A 16,755-nucleotide genomic window follows, 5' to 3' on the forward strand; every position below is an offset into this window, starting at 1 on the left:
GTGGAAGGCTGGGAAACCCCAGCTCCTGAAGAGCTTTGAAACTGAGCAGGATGGAGAGGTGGGAGCTGCTGCTTGATCTAAGCATTTCTCTCGTTGTTCCCCAGCTCAATTAGGTTGAAAAGTTGAATTTTCTCTGTATTAGGAACTCATCAAGAGCTTTGAAGCCCTTACCTTACACAGAAGTAACTTCAGATAGAGTTTCAATATTTTCTTCCTGGTGTGAAAAACTATCTTTTTTGTTTTTTCTCCCCAACTCCAAAACAGTGTCCCTCCAAAAAGGTTCTGCTATTGCTGGTCAGTGGTCTTTGACACATACCATAGATTGCCATTTCTACACTGCATAATTAGAGGTGACTTGATAGCAAATATATTTATATCAGTAATTTTACCTATAACAGAAAAGTCAGCAAATTTTAAACATAAGAAACAATTTAGAAAGGCATTAGCTTAATTTTTTTTAAAAAAATAATTATTGCACTATTTTTACATGGACTGGGTTGGTTTTTTTTCATGTTTTGGGCATTGATGTGAAATGAGGATATTCTAGAAATATTTCTACTAGGAAGCTATAAAGTCTGCAAAGAGTTAGAAGAGAACCAAAGAGAAGAGAACAGTGGTGGCATCACAAACTAAGCTTCATATGATCCTAATGTAAAAACAAGTATAACTAAAGTATACTAAAATAGGAGATAACCACTTGTCTCCATTTTATAGAAATATATAAGAAAGAGTTTTGGTTTGTTTTTAAAAAGAGCATGTTTGTTACAGTATCAGGCAGGTAGACACCTCCACTCTACTGTTAGCGTCCAGCTAATCCACCTACCCCACAACTTGTTCTGGCCTCTTCCCAGAAAAACAGTCTATAGAATTGAGTTTTGATTCATGCAGAGACCTAATAAAGAAGGATCCAAGTTGTTCTGAGAATACCACATCACAGAGTGTACTTTATTCCTTTTTAAAATTTGCCTGTTACTTTGCAAAATTTACCAACCCAGCAGGTCTCCCAGTCAACAGAGCAAGTGAAGTTCTTTTGTGCTGTACATTTGCCTTGATAATTATTCTGAAGCAAATTGGTACATTTGTAGTTCTAATTTTATACAGCTACTTAACTAATTACTGCTGTCAGTAGCAATTTTTATCCAGTAGTAATGTTCAGCTTAGTTGCATGTTACAGCTCCAGTGACCACCTCATAGCCAGCATATTTTATGGTTTGACTTGCCAAAGAAAGCTGTGGGTACCTGTTTGAATAGCTTATTGAAATCCCATAGGGTTTTTGTAGTTTGTTTTAACTAAACGTTTATAGTAGTGGCCGGAGTAAAGTCATTGACCCACTTGGGTACCAGCTGTTTAAGAAGCTGCCACGTTCGTAAAAGGCAGGAACACCAAGCAAGTGCTGCTTTTGCTCTTGTTTAGAGACCCTCATTAAATTATCTAGAGACAATAATCAGATAGCTGCTGTTCAAGTTAATGGCACCTCTGAGCCCCTGTCAAGAGAGCTTTATTTAATGCGCAACAGACCTGGAGTGGTGCAGGTGCCATTTCAGGCCCTCATTTAATTTAAGCTGCTTTAGTTGGCATGGCAACTAGTTGAGACATCTGGGAGACATTATGCTTGGGATTGAGATTTAGGAGGATTTGTGGCGTAGCAAAACAAAAATCTTATCATAATAAAGTGCAGAGTAATGCTTTTGGACTTCTTAAATATTTTACATTAAAAATCAAATGTAAAGATTTGTTGCAGCTATAAGGTAAACCCCAAATTTTAAAATACTGGTATAAATATTTAAGAGGGCCTTTGCAAAAGGAAAAAAAAAATTAGAGGACTAGAAATTATGGTGCTGCAGGGTTGGGATTTTTTCTTTATGAATTCTTTATGAATGCAGTTTTAATTTGGGGTTTTTTTGGGGTCAAAAAGTTGGCAATATTTAACTTATAAAATGAATTTTTTTGTGGTGTGCCTGTGAATGATGAAAAATTTGGCTGATAGGGATTTGGCCGGATAGGGTTTGCAGAGCAACAGATGGAAGGAGAACATTGAATAGGTAGAGATGAAAGAAAATGTATGTTTTCTCTAGATTGTTAAAAGTGCAACTTGACCTGTGCCAATTAATTGGTGATAATGTTAGGAACAAGTAGAAGTGTCTGCTGAAGCTGACTTGCATACTGTGTTACTGCAAGATAAATATCTTAAGTCAGGGTTTGCTATTATATTTCAGACTTGATGCGTAGCAGAGCTGGTTATAAAGAGCATTGAACCAACTGATAGGCTCCTACAGGATAATGGTGAGATTTGAAAACAAAACAAAACCCTCAACGTTGACCTAGTTAGCATTGCTTTCAGAGAAAAGGTCAGGACGGCACACTTGTGAAAATACCACCACGAGGTCGATGAGTTCATGAAGTTACCGGAGCTTGTGCATGGCCGATATGGAGGAGAGGCAGAACTGAAGCATGTAACTTCCTCACGCACAGCAAACCTCTGTTTCTTCCTGCAGAGTGGAAGGCAAAGCTCTACACACTCCAGCGTACAGGTAGCACCCAGCTGGAGTAGGGCGACTGAGCTTTTGCCAACTCTTACAGCTGATCAGTTTATTTTTGGAAGGCTGAGAGCTGACTACCGCTTTACCTTGAACTGTGAATGAACCTGGTACACCAGGGGAGATACTAGACCGAGGGGCCCAGGAGATGCAGTTTTATTTCTATCTCTCTCCTTGATCTTTTGCATGACCTTGGCAGTGTGCACCACCCCTCTGCTGCGTTTTTGTCTGTTTTGAATGCTGCAGGGCTTGGTGTGGCTCGCAATGCTTAACGCCTAGTGCAGGGGGTCTCAGTGAGACATTTGATACCTTGCTGTAAAGTAGAAATTCAGTTAACATGTGGCTACCGTGCCTTACCTTCTTCAGCCACAAATGTAATATCAGAGATTTATTGTTTCGAATATGACTGCTAAAGGTAGCTTTTAAAGGAGTAATGTTTAATTATCAAGTTTATTTGTTGTAAAAGTTAAAAATTCTGAGTATTGCAAGTTCAGTCCTTCTTGAAAGTTGAGGTGCTGTGGTTTTGCTTTAAACTCTGTTCTGAACCACAGCTCCAAAATCAAAACTTAATTTACCAGTTTTTTTTGTGAATGGAGTACAGGAGAGGCAGCTTTTCTGCAACTCGATAGGGTCTTCATTGCTGGCAGCGGTAAAAGCTGTCACTAACTGCCCTGTACAGCTCATAGGCAACATATGTCTGTAGTATCCTGAGTATCTATTGTAACAATTTTTGCATGAGTTTTATTACTGTAACATCCAGAAAATTGGCACTATGATATTGATTTTGTGGGTTAAGGTATGCTGCTTGTGTCTTCCATACTTCTCCATTTTTGAAACATATTTTTAGCACTTACTGAATAAACACAATACCCTCTTAATCCACACCTTACTTTAAGATAAACCACAGCATATACAGCTCTTTGTATCTTCAAGTATTTGTGTAAATTCTCAGTGAGCATGACTATTGCTGTGTTCTGCATGTCTATGAGTATGTGAAATAGTGATTTATGTTGTTTTTTAGTTTTTCCTCCAGATAGAAGTTTGTATTTTTTCTCTTTTTCCTCTCCTGTTATAACTCAGAAGAGGTTTTATGACTGGGATTTGTATGCTTGTGTATATGATGTTTGAGAAAGTAAAATAGTGGGCACTGGGCAGATTTTGGGACGCCTATGTATTTCTAAGAGTTTGCATTACTGATTGTGTAGCAACCTGCGAGGTACTTTTGATAACTGACTTTCACAGCCTTTCACTTGCCAGTTTGTCTGGTTAAACCATGTTGATATATGTCCACTATTGAGACACTACTTCAGTTGTTTGTAATTTGTGGCTTACCAATCATGAGGAAAAATTTAAAGGTTTCGAGATGCCATTAATTATATTAAAATTTTATTTTGTTTTCTGAGTCGTAATTTGACTTTGGAATAATTTTGTGACAACTACCTTAATGCAAACGCTACTTTATTGAGTAATATGTTTTCTTTCACAATCCATTTTTTGTTTTCATTCTTGTAAGAGTCTGGAGACTTGACCTCTGAAGAAGCTTTATTCTTTTTCACTCGATAGCTCTGACCTGTAAGAGCTCAGATTCCTAGGAGTTAGAGTAAATGTTTCAAGAGATTATGTGCTGGACTTTCTGCTTTTGCCTTAACTAATAAATTGAAGATATGTTGTCACTGAATTGATGCAGAGTGACCTCCATAAGATTATCGTCTCTCCTCAGCCACTCAGCTCGGATCATGTCAAAGTTTTTCTTTACCAGATTTTAAGAGGTAATTTTTCTTCTTTTAAATTTAATGAAAATTATGTAGTAGTAGTAGTATTTTTTCTGTTTCTTAATGTTTATTCTCAAGACATCCTCATCTTGAATAAGTTTCCTGTGGAAACTTGTACTTTTTATTTCATATTATGAATGAATAGCAAGCATTAATTATTCTAGTTATAAGAATGTGTCAGCCCTGCTGGCTTCCATCATAGTCATGGGTAAAGATGCAAGATTTACACTTCAGCTGCACAGCCTTTTTCAGTGACCTGTGAGAGTCTCAGTGTGGGTGGGTGTGTTTTAACAGTCCTCCAATGCTTTTTGAATCAAGGTGCAGAAAGGACACCTAGACTGAGCCAAATTGATAAATACATGTAACCATACCCACTTAAGGTATTCTGGAGAACAGTCTAGTTTAAACTGTTAAGGAACAGTCCACTAAAGTTCGATTGTTAGCAACCACAATTTACCATAATAGTAATTTTAAACACGATTTATATTTTTAGTCCATTTGGAACATTTTTATCCAAGAAATGAGATTATTGTGCTTGTCTTTTGAACATCTGATCTGTGTTAGTCCAGTTGCTTTTCTGTTGGCTTTATTTGAATATTTTCACTGGAATAAGCTGGAAGTAAAGAGTCAATTCTATCTGGTAGTAAATAAAGAGTAGATTGTACTCATAAAAAGCAGAGTAAGGAAATTTAAATTATGTCCAAAACTAATGTGGGATATTCCAGGTACCTGTTGTGCTAGAGAAAATATTCATGCCCCTGAAGCACAAAGGCATTTGTGCCTCTGTGATTACTGAGTTTGATGACTGGGGGAACACTCACAACTCTGATATCTATCCAAATGGTAACGCAAAACTGTCAGTTAAAGTATGTTCAAGAGTTACTTGAATTCTCATTCCATTTGCCCAGGCATTTTACCTGAGAGCTTAGTGTTCCCCAGTTTAATGCTATTATTCTATCTGCTGTTGCTCTATCTGATCCTACCCAAATTATGGCCTTTTTCCATGCTTTTCCTACTACTGTAGTTCATGTGCATTACCAACTTCATGTTCCTCTGCTTTCTTCCACTGTACTTTTTAGTGAGGTGCTTTCTGCCTTACTTTAATTTTCTTAAAAAGGTCAGAGTTGTAGCTTCAGGGACCGCAAAAGCACACAGGAAGCACAGGTTATCTTTCTTTCCGAACCACCTAACTGTTAGAAACATCCCCAGTGGCTGTGATCAGATGTCCTAAGTTCATTAGCTCTCCCTTTGAATTTCTGCACTAATCAAGTTAAGAAAAGGGCCTAGGCTTTACTGTAATTTGGGCCTGTATTCTCTTAGCCTTGTTTTACATTATCTGCTGCTGGCTTATGAAGTTTCAGTTTGAAGAGAAGTTATGTTTAAAAAACAAACAAACAAAAGCAAATTAGCTTGGGTTTAATCTGGGTTTATTTCTGAAGTGCAGCTGTTACCTAGGAAATTGTTAAGGCAAATTGTAGTGCTGCAGAAGTTAAAATTTTACTTGGAAACAGAGCAGTAAGAGGTATATGTCATTATTCCAGTGTCGTGATTAGCAGAGTATCCATGTCATAACCAGGGAGATGATGGGTTTGCGTTGTTTGTTTGTTTGTTTTTTGAAAAAGACTTCTTAAATTACTTGCTCTGTCTAGTTTGTATACTCCAACAGTTCTATCTTTTCATTGAGTGACTGAGTGCGTACTAGAGACTGGAAGTTAGAATCATATGAAAAATGAGCCAATGGCAAAGTCTTTGCTGATCAGGAGTTGCAAGCCCTTCTAGGAAAATGTTGTCAGCCTTAAACTTCTTTTAAAAGGAAAAAAGGTATTTATTTTAATTTCGTTTAATATTTCAGGTCTGAAATATCTCCATTCTGCTGGCATTTTACATCGAGACATTAAACCAGGGAACCTACTTGTGAACAGCAACTGTGTTCTTAAGGTGCTACTTAAATTTATTGAAAATGTACATATGTATATGCTGTTCATTATAAATCAGTTGTTATTTTTAAACAGAAAAATTTAATATGAACACTTTTCCTGAAAGTCATTTTAAAAGAAAAAAATCTCACAGATTATTTAGAAATTATAAATGAAACAAACATCTTCCTTTCCCTTTTTCTCCCTACCTCTCTCCAAATCTATGAAAGCAAGATAGCCATGACACTTTTGTTTGACTGGCATGGGATCTCTTCTGCCCTCAGCAGTTGGGAAAGGCAGGCAGTTTCTTCAGGTATTGCAGTGTTAGTTTGCAGCGTGCTAGTTGAAGTAAAAGCGGTATGGAATGCCCAAGACTCTTCTCAGGCGTATGAAATTTTGGAGGGCTTAGATGTGTTGTATAGCTATGCCAAATAAACAAAATTTCATTTTTTTATACATTGATTTGCTAAACATTCTAATTGTGAAAGTTTTAGTCTGTTTTCTTGACCCTTCTGGTCCAAGAAATGTTTAAAAATTCTCAAAGCCAAAGTGAGCAGAAGGCTGAATCTTTCTGTAACATTTTGATGCATATCATGAACAAATGAAATCTGGTTTTGGATGAAATATTTTGTATCCAGAGGTTGGCAGTATGGGGTTTGTTTTTTTTTTTAAATAGTGCAAAGTTTTTTTAATCTTTTAAATTATAAATATTGTAATGCCAACTAAAAATGTACTGTGATTTCAAATAAAATTGTAGAAAGTTTAAATGGACGTGGAATAAAGTAGCATAATTTCTTCCTATTCCCCTTTCCCTTTGCTTATGCAGTTATAGCAGATTATCTGATTTATTTAAATGCTGGTTTGGTATTTCCTGCTTCGTTACCAGAAGGTTACCTATTTGAAATGCATTAAGTGTTTTGGTTATTTTAATTTTTTTATTTACCTTCTCAATTTAGATTTGTGATTTTGGATTGGCCAGGGTGGAAGAATTAGATGAATCTCGTCACATGACTCAGGAAGTTGTCACTCAGTATTATCGAGCTCCAGAAATCCTGATGGGCAGCCGTCACTACAGCAATGCTATTGACATCTGGTCTGTAGGCTGTATCTTTGCAGAATTACTTGGGCGAAGAATATTGTTTCAGGCACAGAGTCCCATACAGCAGGTATAATTAAATTTCCCTTTAAAAATTTTTCTACTGCGTAATTTCATGGAATCAGTTATGCTGATGCATTTTGAACCTCAAACTTGCTTTTGTTCTGCTTGGTTTACACACAGGCAAAAAACCAAGCTACTTCAAAACATTGAAATGATAGCTTCTAGACAGTATTAAAAGTAGTGGTTATTAACATTAGCTTTTGAAATGTGGTTTGTTTTTTTTTTTTTATAAACCCCTGTAAACTGCTGCAGGACCAAAGCCTGCTGTAGCATTTTACTGAGATATGGTAAAGGCGATATAACCGGGATCAAGTTTTTTGTAACATCTAATATGAGAAAGCAGTACATTTTCTGTCAAGCTATAACTGGAGAAACAGTCCAAGTGCCAATACTGTATAAACTGCCAATTAGTAGCATTGCTCAGATCGCTTCATTTTAGTAACGGTCAAGTGTGTAAGAAGGTACTGAATATTTTTTTTTTTATGTTGTAAAGCTGTGGTTAGGTGTAAAAACCTGCGATGCACCAGAGTACTTCACCACCATTCCAGCAATAAGCAAGCTAATATAATATACATATATCTCTAATAATCTTGAAGTGCTATTTTTACAGTAGGTAGAAAATAATGTCTGCAGCAAGAGATTAGAGATGGATGAATTTATACTTCTATCTAAGAGAAGGAACAAGATGTCCTGACATAAAAATGTTTATCTTCAATGCTGCTAGTATTAATCTATAGATTAGGAACTACATAGCATTAAAATTGTGAGATTACGTATACTGATTGACAAGAAGTAAAAACACATTCCAAACTTTTGTTAGAGGTGACATTCCAAACTCTATACTTTTCTTGTCTGTTTATGCACATAGCATTTTAACAGGTTTGAGAGACATTCACATTAGCATGCTATTTTCAACATTTGTATATTTAAAATGTTGTTCTGTTGAGTGTGTATTTTTTTCAATGCTGTGTTCTGTCTAGTGGTACCTATCACATCACCGCAGTAGAGTTCCCAATGAGGGGCTTGCTAGGTGTTCTAGACAGCACTGATACCTTGTATGATCACAAAAAATACACCTCTTGCTTACCCTTGTGAAGAGACTGCAGAGGAGAAAAGTAGTAGTGTCATCAGAACTACTACTTAAATTGACAGTTATTCTGTTGCAGTCTCAAAAATATTTAAGATCACTTGTTTTCTAATCTTCGATCTTTTGCTATACTGAAGCTAAACATATGTGTGATTTTAATAACCTTGGCTATCCTTGAAATTTAAAGTGCAAAGACATTAATCAGATAACTCTAGGATAGCATTATGGGGTGGGTTTTTTGGGTGGTGTTCCCTTTATTTGATCAAAAAGTTGTATACAGATACGTGAGAGTTCCTAGATCTTTTATAATCCCTGTACAGTAGAATGGTTTAAGAAGTAATCACCATATATATTTCAATTATGTTCTGATAAATTCAGTACTATTCAAAGCTGTATAGTCTATAGAAGTGCCTTGGGCTAGTCAATGTTATGGTCTTTCCTCAAGCCTATGCCATGCCCCTTAGCGTAGACTGTACCCTAAAAATGTTTATCCCACGCACCCAGCAGAGCAAAAACTCTGATGTCAGGATAGCCGTCATCAGGCTAAAGGTTTCCTGGTAGAAAATCAGGGAAGAGATAATTTTAAACCTAACTGTACCAGAATTTTTAACTCAAATCTGTGATGAAGAAAATTAATAAAGCTTTACATTATAAACCAGACTGGAACTGGTGATTTTGGTATTTTAAACTTTGGATAGTATCATGTTGAAACTGATTAATATATCTAAGTTGTTTACTCAAGTTACAATAGCTAACTTCTGATAAGGATTTTGTGGGATTTCTTAGAAAAGCAAGAAATGAGATAATCTATACTGAGACTTAGGTAATCAGAAACACTGTCAAATATAGTATTTCCTAACACCTTCTATTTTTGCTTTTTATTGATACAATTTAGAATAGTTAGCATTTTTGGATGATACAATCTTTCTATTTTTGTTTAAAAATGCATTTTTAAAGGTGCAAATACAAGTTATTTTTATCTATGTGTCCAGAAACATTTAATACATCTAATTTTATCGTTTAGTGCACGTGTCGTGCAGGAAGGGTGATCTCTGACTTTCCGAATATCTGTGGGAGCAAATACCTTTCTCTGCTTGCTTTAAAGACTGCTCTGCACACTGTTTTGAGAAAGCCAGGTTATAGAGTGCTGAGTTTTAACCACCTTCCTAGGTTAGCCAGTGCCTCTAGTCTGATTTTGCTGATTATTATTTAATCCTTCTTAAAGATAACTGGTCCCATGCCTGAGACAGTAAGCAGAATCCATTTGGAAGGATCAGAGTGTCAGGAAGAACAGAGAATCGGGCAGATACCGCCAGCCTAGTGTAGCCATTTCCGATCAGCTGTAGCACGTACATGAAGTTGCATTTCTGGCGTGTTGTGCAGCCAGCCGGTGACATGTCAGCACACATGCACGCAGAGAGGAGAGGCTTGCTCGCACATCGGTGCACCAAGGGTGTGCTTGTTGCTGGACACCGTTTTGTATTTCTGACTTCAGCAATGTTATCTTGAGCAATTAGTGCCTTCTGGCAGGAGGGGATCTGTCGAGCGAGGCGGTCGGTGCTGAGGACCTGGCACCCCCATTTTCCCCGATTCAGAGTGGAGATGTGCGTTGGAGCAGGCCTGGTCTGGATGCCCGCTGTCAGATGAAATGCCTTTAGATGTTCTCATGAAATGCATCCCCCAGTTAGTTCTACCTAAAAGGAGCCCAGTGCCTGTGCTCCAGGACACTCAGAGCAAACTGGGGCGCAGGCAGTGGCAGCAGCTGAGAAGTTAGCTTTGAAAGTGCACCTCTCCTGACCTAAAGGAATAATGTAATAATGTAGATTCATTGTATAGACCTGAAAGTCTTGAAATTCATGCAGCTGAGGTCAGCTGAATTCAAAATTGATGTTTTGTAATTTTTTCTATTTTTACTCTAAAATTTCAAAATATATTTTGTAATACTTCAGCAAAAAATGTTTAATGACTGATGATATGCATCTTAATAGATGAGAGCAGACCTCTTAACAAAACTCTTCTGTGAGTGATTGCAAACGTATGGGCTAAGACAAGAGAATTTATATCTTGAGAGATGCTAAACATGAACTTTCAGGAGACCATTAATGAAAATTGTTTTCAGTATTTTTTCTTGTAACCATTAGTATAAAGTGTGTGTATTTATATCCATATCTGTATATATAGATATAAACATATATTTGCATGTCATTGCTCTGTGCTTCAGGAGTAGTTGGCTGAAAAAGACAGGTATTTATGCAGCCTACATTCCCTGATACGCTGGTGTAATTTATTACTTTTTCTATTTTGTAATTACATTGATCTTCTATTATATCAGCTCCAGGTGTCTATTTCTCAATTATGTATTTTCCACATCTAAATCCCTCAAGATTCAGGGTTGGTTTTTTTTCCTGCTTAGTTTTCCATCTCCTTACAAACGTAGGTACTTTGCTGTCGCTCCCCTGTGAAGCTATGCTAGCCCTGGCCACACGGTGCCACGGCAAATGGGAGGACGCGTGATCGGTACCAAGTTATGACGTTCTGTGTACCTCGCGGCACTGGACAGACCAGTGCGTCTGCCGGAGAGTGGGGAAAAGATGGAGAGAACACATCAGCTGAAGAGTTACTCAGTTTGGTGTGTAGACAGCAATCACGTTGCACAATGTTATACCAACAGTCAGCGGGTGATTTTCATGCATACAAGGCCTGTATAGTGCTGATAATGGGTTTATTCTCAGAGGAGAGCCCTGCAGTTGCTTGTTAGCGCGGGTGGGTGGTGGTCACGAGGAAACGCTTGGACCCAACGTGCTGATCTCACCACTGACAAGACTTTTAAATTTTATTTTATTTTGCTTGACTTATACAGGGGTGGTTTTTGTTTGGTTTTATTCACAAGGAGTATAGGCACACTCTTCTGTAGAAATATGCAAAAGCTTGTCTGTTGCTTTCCAAAATGAAAAAGGTGAATGAAATGTCATTTCATTTAAAGTTGAGACCAGTTTTAAATGCAGGACCATCTTTGCTCTTTGCTCTTTTTCAGGTAGCTTTTGTTTTCCTTATAACCAGAACCTCTCCCTTTCCTTCCTCTGGTGCCCAAGAGATTTATTTTTTAAAAAAACTTATTTTTCTCATTTATTGGTATTTTTTATATAGTATTTTTGTTCTCTAGTTCTAAGGGTTTTTTTCACCATTTTCTATAGTTTTATTCCTGTTGATTGCAAAATATTTTCTGCAAAGTAGCAGTTGACTTCCTTTTTTGGGGTAATTTTGTGTGGTATATTGGTATGCAATGCTGACATTCAACTGAGAATATTTGGGTTTTACAATGCATAACACACCATTAAGAGTATGTAACAATTTTCTTAATGATGTAAAATTGACTTTTAAATTGCAAAAAAATATTTTACTAGACCTGTAAACAAAAAAGCTCCCAAACTGGAAAATCAGCTTCTGTTAGGGCTTTTTCAGTGAAATTAAAAAATGTTTGTATTTGCTGTCTACTAAATGTATATGTTAATATTTGTAATTTACTATCCCTAAAGTAGTGGGTTTGAACTGATTCATACCTTAGATGTAATTGACATTAGCGTAAGAATCTGCTGTCATGCTGAAATATATTCATATACGTCTAAGATCTCATATTTATATGTTCTATACCTACAGTTGGATTTGATCACAGACCTGTTGGGAACACCGTCGCTGGAAGCAATGAGGACGGCTTGTGAAGGCGCCAAGGCACATATACTCAGGGGTCCTCATAAACAGGTAGAGCTGGAGGCTGCTGGCATTTTTTTTTTAAACACTTGGTCAAGACAACCCCTCAGTCAGCCCCTGTAAGTTAGGATTTCCTCTGTGCAGGATACTACTGCTGCATCATCGCAGTGTTTCACATCTTGATTAAATTCTCATGGTGTTCATCAATATTTCGTTTGGATATTTAATCTCAGAGCTGTCTCTGCCTGTAAACTGGGTTAAGTTTACCAAAGGTGGTTGTGGTGTTGCAGTGGCATGGGCTAATGGTGCAGTTATTCAAGCTACTATTAAGACAATGTGGTTTTTCACTAGCAAAGTGCATCTCTGGCTTCTGTCTTGTAAGTATTGTTTGACTTGATCATATAGGTGAAAGCCTCCTTTGGAAGTGACAGTGTCTTGATAACTGTTTTGAATAAAGATGTTCAGTTTAAGTGATAATATTGGCAAGAGACGTAAATTAAAATTGACAGTATAGCTCAGAAAGCCCCGGAGGGATTCCTGTACTGACAGGATCAAGAGTGTTAGAAGTGGAAATCACCCGTTATCCAGATCTGTAAACAGAACAGTCCAGCAACTCATCACCAAAGGGTCCCCTCACACATCTGTGCAGTGACCTGAGCTGTTTGCGAAAGGCTTAACAAGATATTGAAAACTGAGATACAATATACAACATAACGGAAGTAAAAGTTAATTTAAAAAAAAAAAAAAAAAAAGGCGAACCAGAGAAAAAAGGCAGGATGATGTCATTATGCTGACTGGACAATAAAGAGGGCGAATGAAATATGTTATTAATAGATACAAAGAAATGCTTATGCAGGAATCCACAGTGCAGTAATAAAGTGGTATGTCCATCCAATATGGTCATTTTTGATTGTCAGATAGTAAAAAATAACCAAATTAATAACCTGTACATGTTAATACATCAGATCTTTCCAGTAGTTTTCATCTTTATTTTCTGCATGTTGAAGTGATTTCTCAAATGTCTACTCACCACAATAGTAGTTACCATAGAAATGAGCATTGAATATATATTCTGCTATATTATTAACATGTGGGAGTTCTGCCTCCTTGGCGCTTCTGATTCACTATATCAAGTTGTCTCTGTTCCATTTTATGACAGTTTTTTTTCTTTTAAAATTAATAATAGGAGGATTTCCTTAAGACCTTCTTTACCAGTTTTAAAACAAATAGTCTTTTTTTTTTTTTTTTTTTTTTTTGCTATCAGGTGCTAGAAGAGTTGTAACTTTTAAGCACGTAGCCCTGCACTTTCAAGGTTTAAGATGTTTTAAAAAAAAATTATAGCGATTGAAGCTGGGAGAAGTACATCCACTACACTTTATGTATAAAAATATGTAGCAGTATACAAATATATCCAGATACTTTACCGAATACATTGGTTTTAAATTCTGATAATTTGATAATTGCTTGACATTTCCAAAGTGCAGTAGTTGTGCTCTTGGTAGTCGTAAGAACGAACTCTGGAATTTATTTGTTATCCTTGTTCAGTTTGTTAAACCAGGATGTTTAATCAAGAATTGAAATGGGTTCAAGAATGTCTTCTGATTTTCTAATCCCAGTGCCGAGGCTGTTTTTGTACAAGCCTCTGAACCTGTGTGTCTCTTGACCCCCTGAATGATGGGAATACTTAAAAGGAAGCGAGGTGAAATGGTATAAAATGTTTCCAATACAGATTTAATGTCCTATAGCCACTAAGTCATAGGAAATAAGCAGTTAGTTCTGTGTTTGTTGAGGAAAACAACATTAGTTTTTCATGGAGTGCCACAGCAGTTGAACAGTCTTTGGAGCTGCTGTGCTCATAGGCAACTTGGAAATGGGGGTTACAGTGCATCTAGGTGATGTCTTTAATGATATTTCTCAGTTTGCAACTTCAAGTGCACTTCATGTTTGAATGCAAACGCATGGCTTTTAAGCTGTTAAAATTGAGATTTTGCTGGTTATAAATAGCTAAATGTTACCAGTTTCTTAATTAGATTAATAAGGAGAGAGAAACGAGTTAGAAACTGGTGATTACTTTGTCACACAAACTATTTTTAATTGATGTAGGTGAGCATAGTAGGAGTTAAGGAGTAAAGCGTTTTGCTGCTTTATGTAAAAATAGATTAACGCATGAAGTTTCTGATTTTAAAAAAAAACCACCCCACTGTGTGTTGGCATAATGAAAATTTACATACTACGCAGACTTCTTTGTCAGTTTTGTATTTAAAAATTTTTACTTCAAACTAAATTTAAGTGAATTGATAAAGTTGTTTAACTGGCAGCTCGAGGAGGAGCGTCTCCTCCCACATTCACAGGGTACCGTAAGCAGTGGTTTGTACTTCACTGACAGTCTCGTGCTGACCCACTTCTAAAAGTAAAATGTGTTGGGAGTTCACTCCCTCCCTGTTGTGGTCCGTGCTTTCTCTGTTGTGGAAAAGAGAGATCCAGTATAATGCACCTTACTTGCTAAAAGGCCTGATTGTTGATTCCATGATAATCAAATCTTACAGAAATTCCATTTTTATCAATTTCTTCTACCCGTGCTAGTACCCTGTCAGGACTGTTTCTGATCTCTAGCTGTGGACTTGATTGCAGTTTCCTGAGAAAATGCTGTCCCCAAAAGCTGTGTATACCCAGATGCTCGTGGGATGGCGAACAAGCTGCAAACAAGGGGCATAAGTGTAGCAAAAACAAAAAGTGCATCCTGCATTTGTACTGGATGCAACAGCTTCTGTAAGGAAGGAATGTAATCACATTTTTCTGCCCCAGTATATGGATGAAACCTACTTAATCACAGTGCTTGGGTGATGGTGCTTTTTTGTGTAGATGGTACTTATTAATTAGAAAAATCAGATGAAGTTACCAAATATTATAGCTTTACATTCTGTAGAGGGCACTTAGAAACTAAGGCTGAGAAGTGCGTAGTGCTGTAGTTGGTAGTTCAGGGTTAACTTACAATGATGTCACTGTGGAGGCATAATTTTTAGATATACTGACAAATTTACAGCAACTCGATAACATATTCATTTGGTTTGCTAAATAGGTAGATGCAACAGATGCCTGCAAAATATTAGCATTGCACACCAGTTAAAAGTTAGTGCAGTTCTGGAAATCCTGCGGATCCATGCAAAGTTTACCAGTTAATATTGTCCCATAAATACACTAGCTAGCTTTCAATTGATCTGTTATATTTTAGGCAGAATGGTTTTAGTCATTTCTGTCAGCCAGCTAGTATATTCTCCTCCCATCTCAATAGTAATTAATCACACACGCTAGTGAATCACCCTGTATAATTCTTCCTGCCTTAATGGCTCTTCCCAACACCTGCATTTGCTAGCTAATATGAATGCTATTTGAATTTTCAAGAATGCAAAGGTATGTGTGGCTGCGTCTGTATGTGACGGTTTATTTCCTTAAAAAAAAAATAAATATAATTTTAGGATTATTGGACTTGGAAGCACCATACTCCGTAGTAGGAATTTTCTTTGCAGCAGTGCCTGGCCTAATACCTCCAGGGTTTGGGGTTTTTTTGCATTTGTTGGGGGTTTTGGTTTCTTTTTTCAATCGGTTTGTGGTTTTGCTTTCTTCTAGGTGTGAAAATTGAGACTTCCTTTCCCCATCTTACTTCCCCCCCTCATTTTAGAGGAGTAACTGTTCTCGTTTTGCAAGACTCTATTTACTTTGAAGACTAACTCTATTGCACTCTGCTGACATTCTTTAAGATTAATAGGAATAGGAACAATGTCAATTAAGCAGGGATATATTTTACTTGACTTTGGAACCTGACGTTGTGGCTTAAAAAAAAACAAAGTGTCTTTGAAGCTCATTCCAGAGAGCCTAGGATGTTGCTAATGCTTTAAAATGAAAGGCATATCACATAAACATTATTGTTGGTTTAGTTTTGTTTTGGTTTTTTTTTGTGGGCAACTTCAGGCAGTACTTCTTCCTTCTTCCTACGTGTTAGGAATGTGGGGACAGGGGTTGTCTTCGTGTTTTGCTACCTCAGTGTTAACTTTTAATTCCAGAGTCAAAGGAGACCTTCAGACTAGAGAGTATGTGCAGTTAAAAGTTGTCAAATGGCAACTTCATATGTTGAGTAAAATCTTGTTAAAATATTATCTGCTTGTTGAACTGGCAGGGCCCGACAGCGTTGCTGAGGCTGGAGAAGCAGTTGTCTTTATACCCGCAGCTGTATAATCCCTGTGCTCTGCAGCACGTATCGCTGGGGGATTTGCGCTTGCCTCCAGATCTGTAGTGTAGGGAAGGTTATGTGCTCATATTCCCAGAAAGCGCTGGATGTCCCCAGTCTTCAGAATTGGTCTTTGCTAGGGTAATTGTATCACAAGGTTTTTTCCACTCTTAAGTAAAACGGGAAACTTTCAGAATGGGCAGGCTGTCGTGCTTGTGAGTGTGAGCAAAATGAGGAAATACAGGAGGAAAACGATCTGCCGAGCTGTTTTGTGTGGGGCTAACCAGAGCAGGAATCACGCTGCTGCTGTCAGCTTCTGGGTTGTTCCAGCTTTTTTTAACCATGTGGTT

General features: G+C 37.2%; 1 protein-coding gene across 4 annotated transcripts in view; it reads left to right on the forward strand.

The window, feature by feature from the left end:
• NLK (nemo like kinase) overlaps positions 1 to 16,755 on the forward strand; it is a 67,735-nt gene that overhangs the window by 41,908 nt on the left and 9,072 nt on the right. For all 4 annotated transcript variants that reach the window (XM_064468178.1, XM_064468177.1, XM_064468179.1 and 1 more), the window contains 4 exons: positions 4,201 to 4,307; positions 6,163 to 6,248; positions 7,183 to 7,392; positions 12,130 to 12,231. In XM_064468178.1, coding sequence (XP_064324248.1) covers positions 4,201 to 4,307; positions 6,163 to 6,248; positions 7,183 to 7,392; positions 12,130 to 12,231 — 505 coding nt within the window. The remainder of the gene's footprint in view (positions 1 to 4,200; positions 4,308 to 6,162; positions 6,249 to 7,182; positions 7,393 to 12,129; positions 12,232 to 16,755) is intronic.

This window comes from Phalacrocorax carbo, chromosome 17, assembly GCF_963921805.1.
Source record: "Phalacrocorax carbo chromosome 17, bPhaCar2.1, whole genome shotgun sequence".
Taxonomy (NCBI): Eukaryota; Metazoa; Chordata; class Aves; order Suliformes; family Phalacrocoracidae; genus Phalacrocorax; species Phalacrocorax carbo.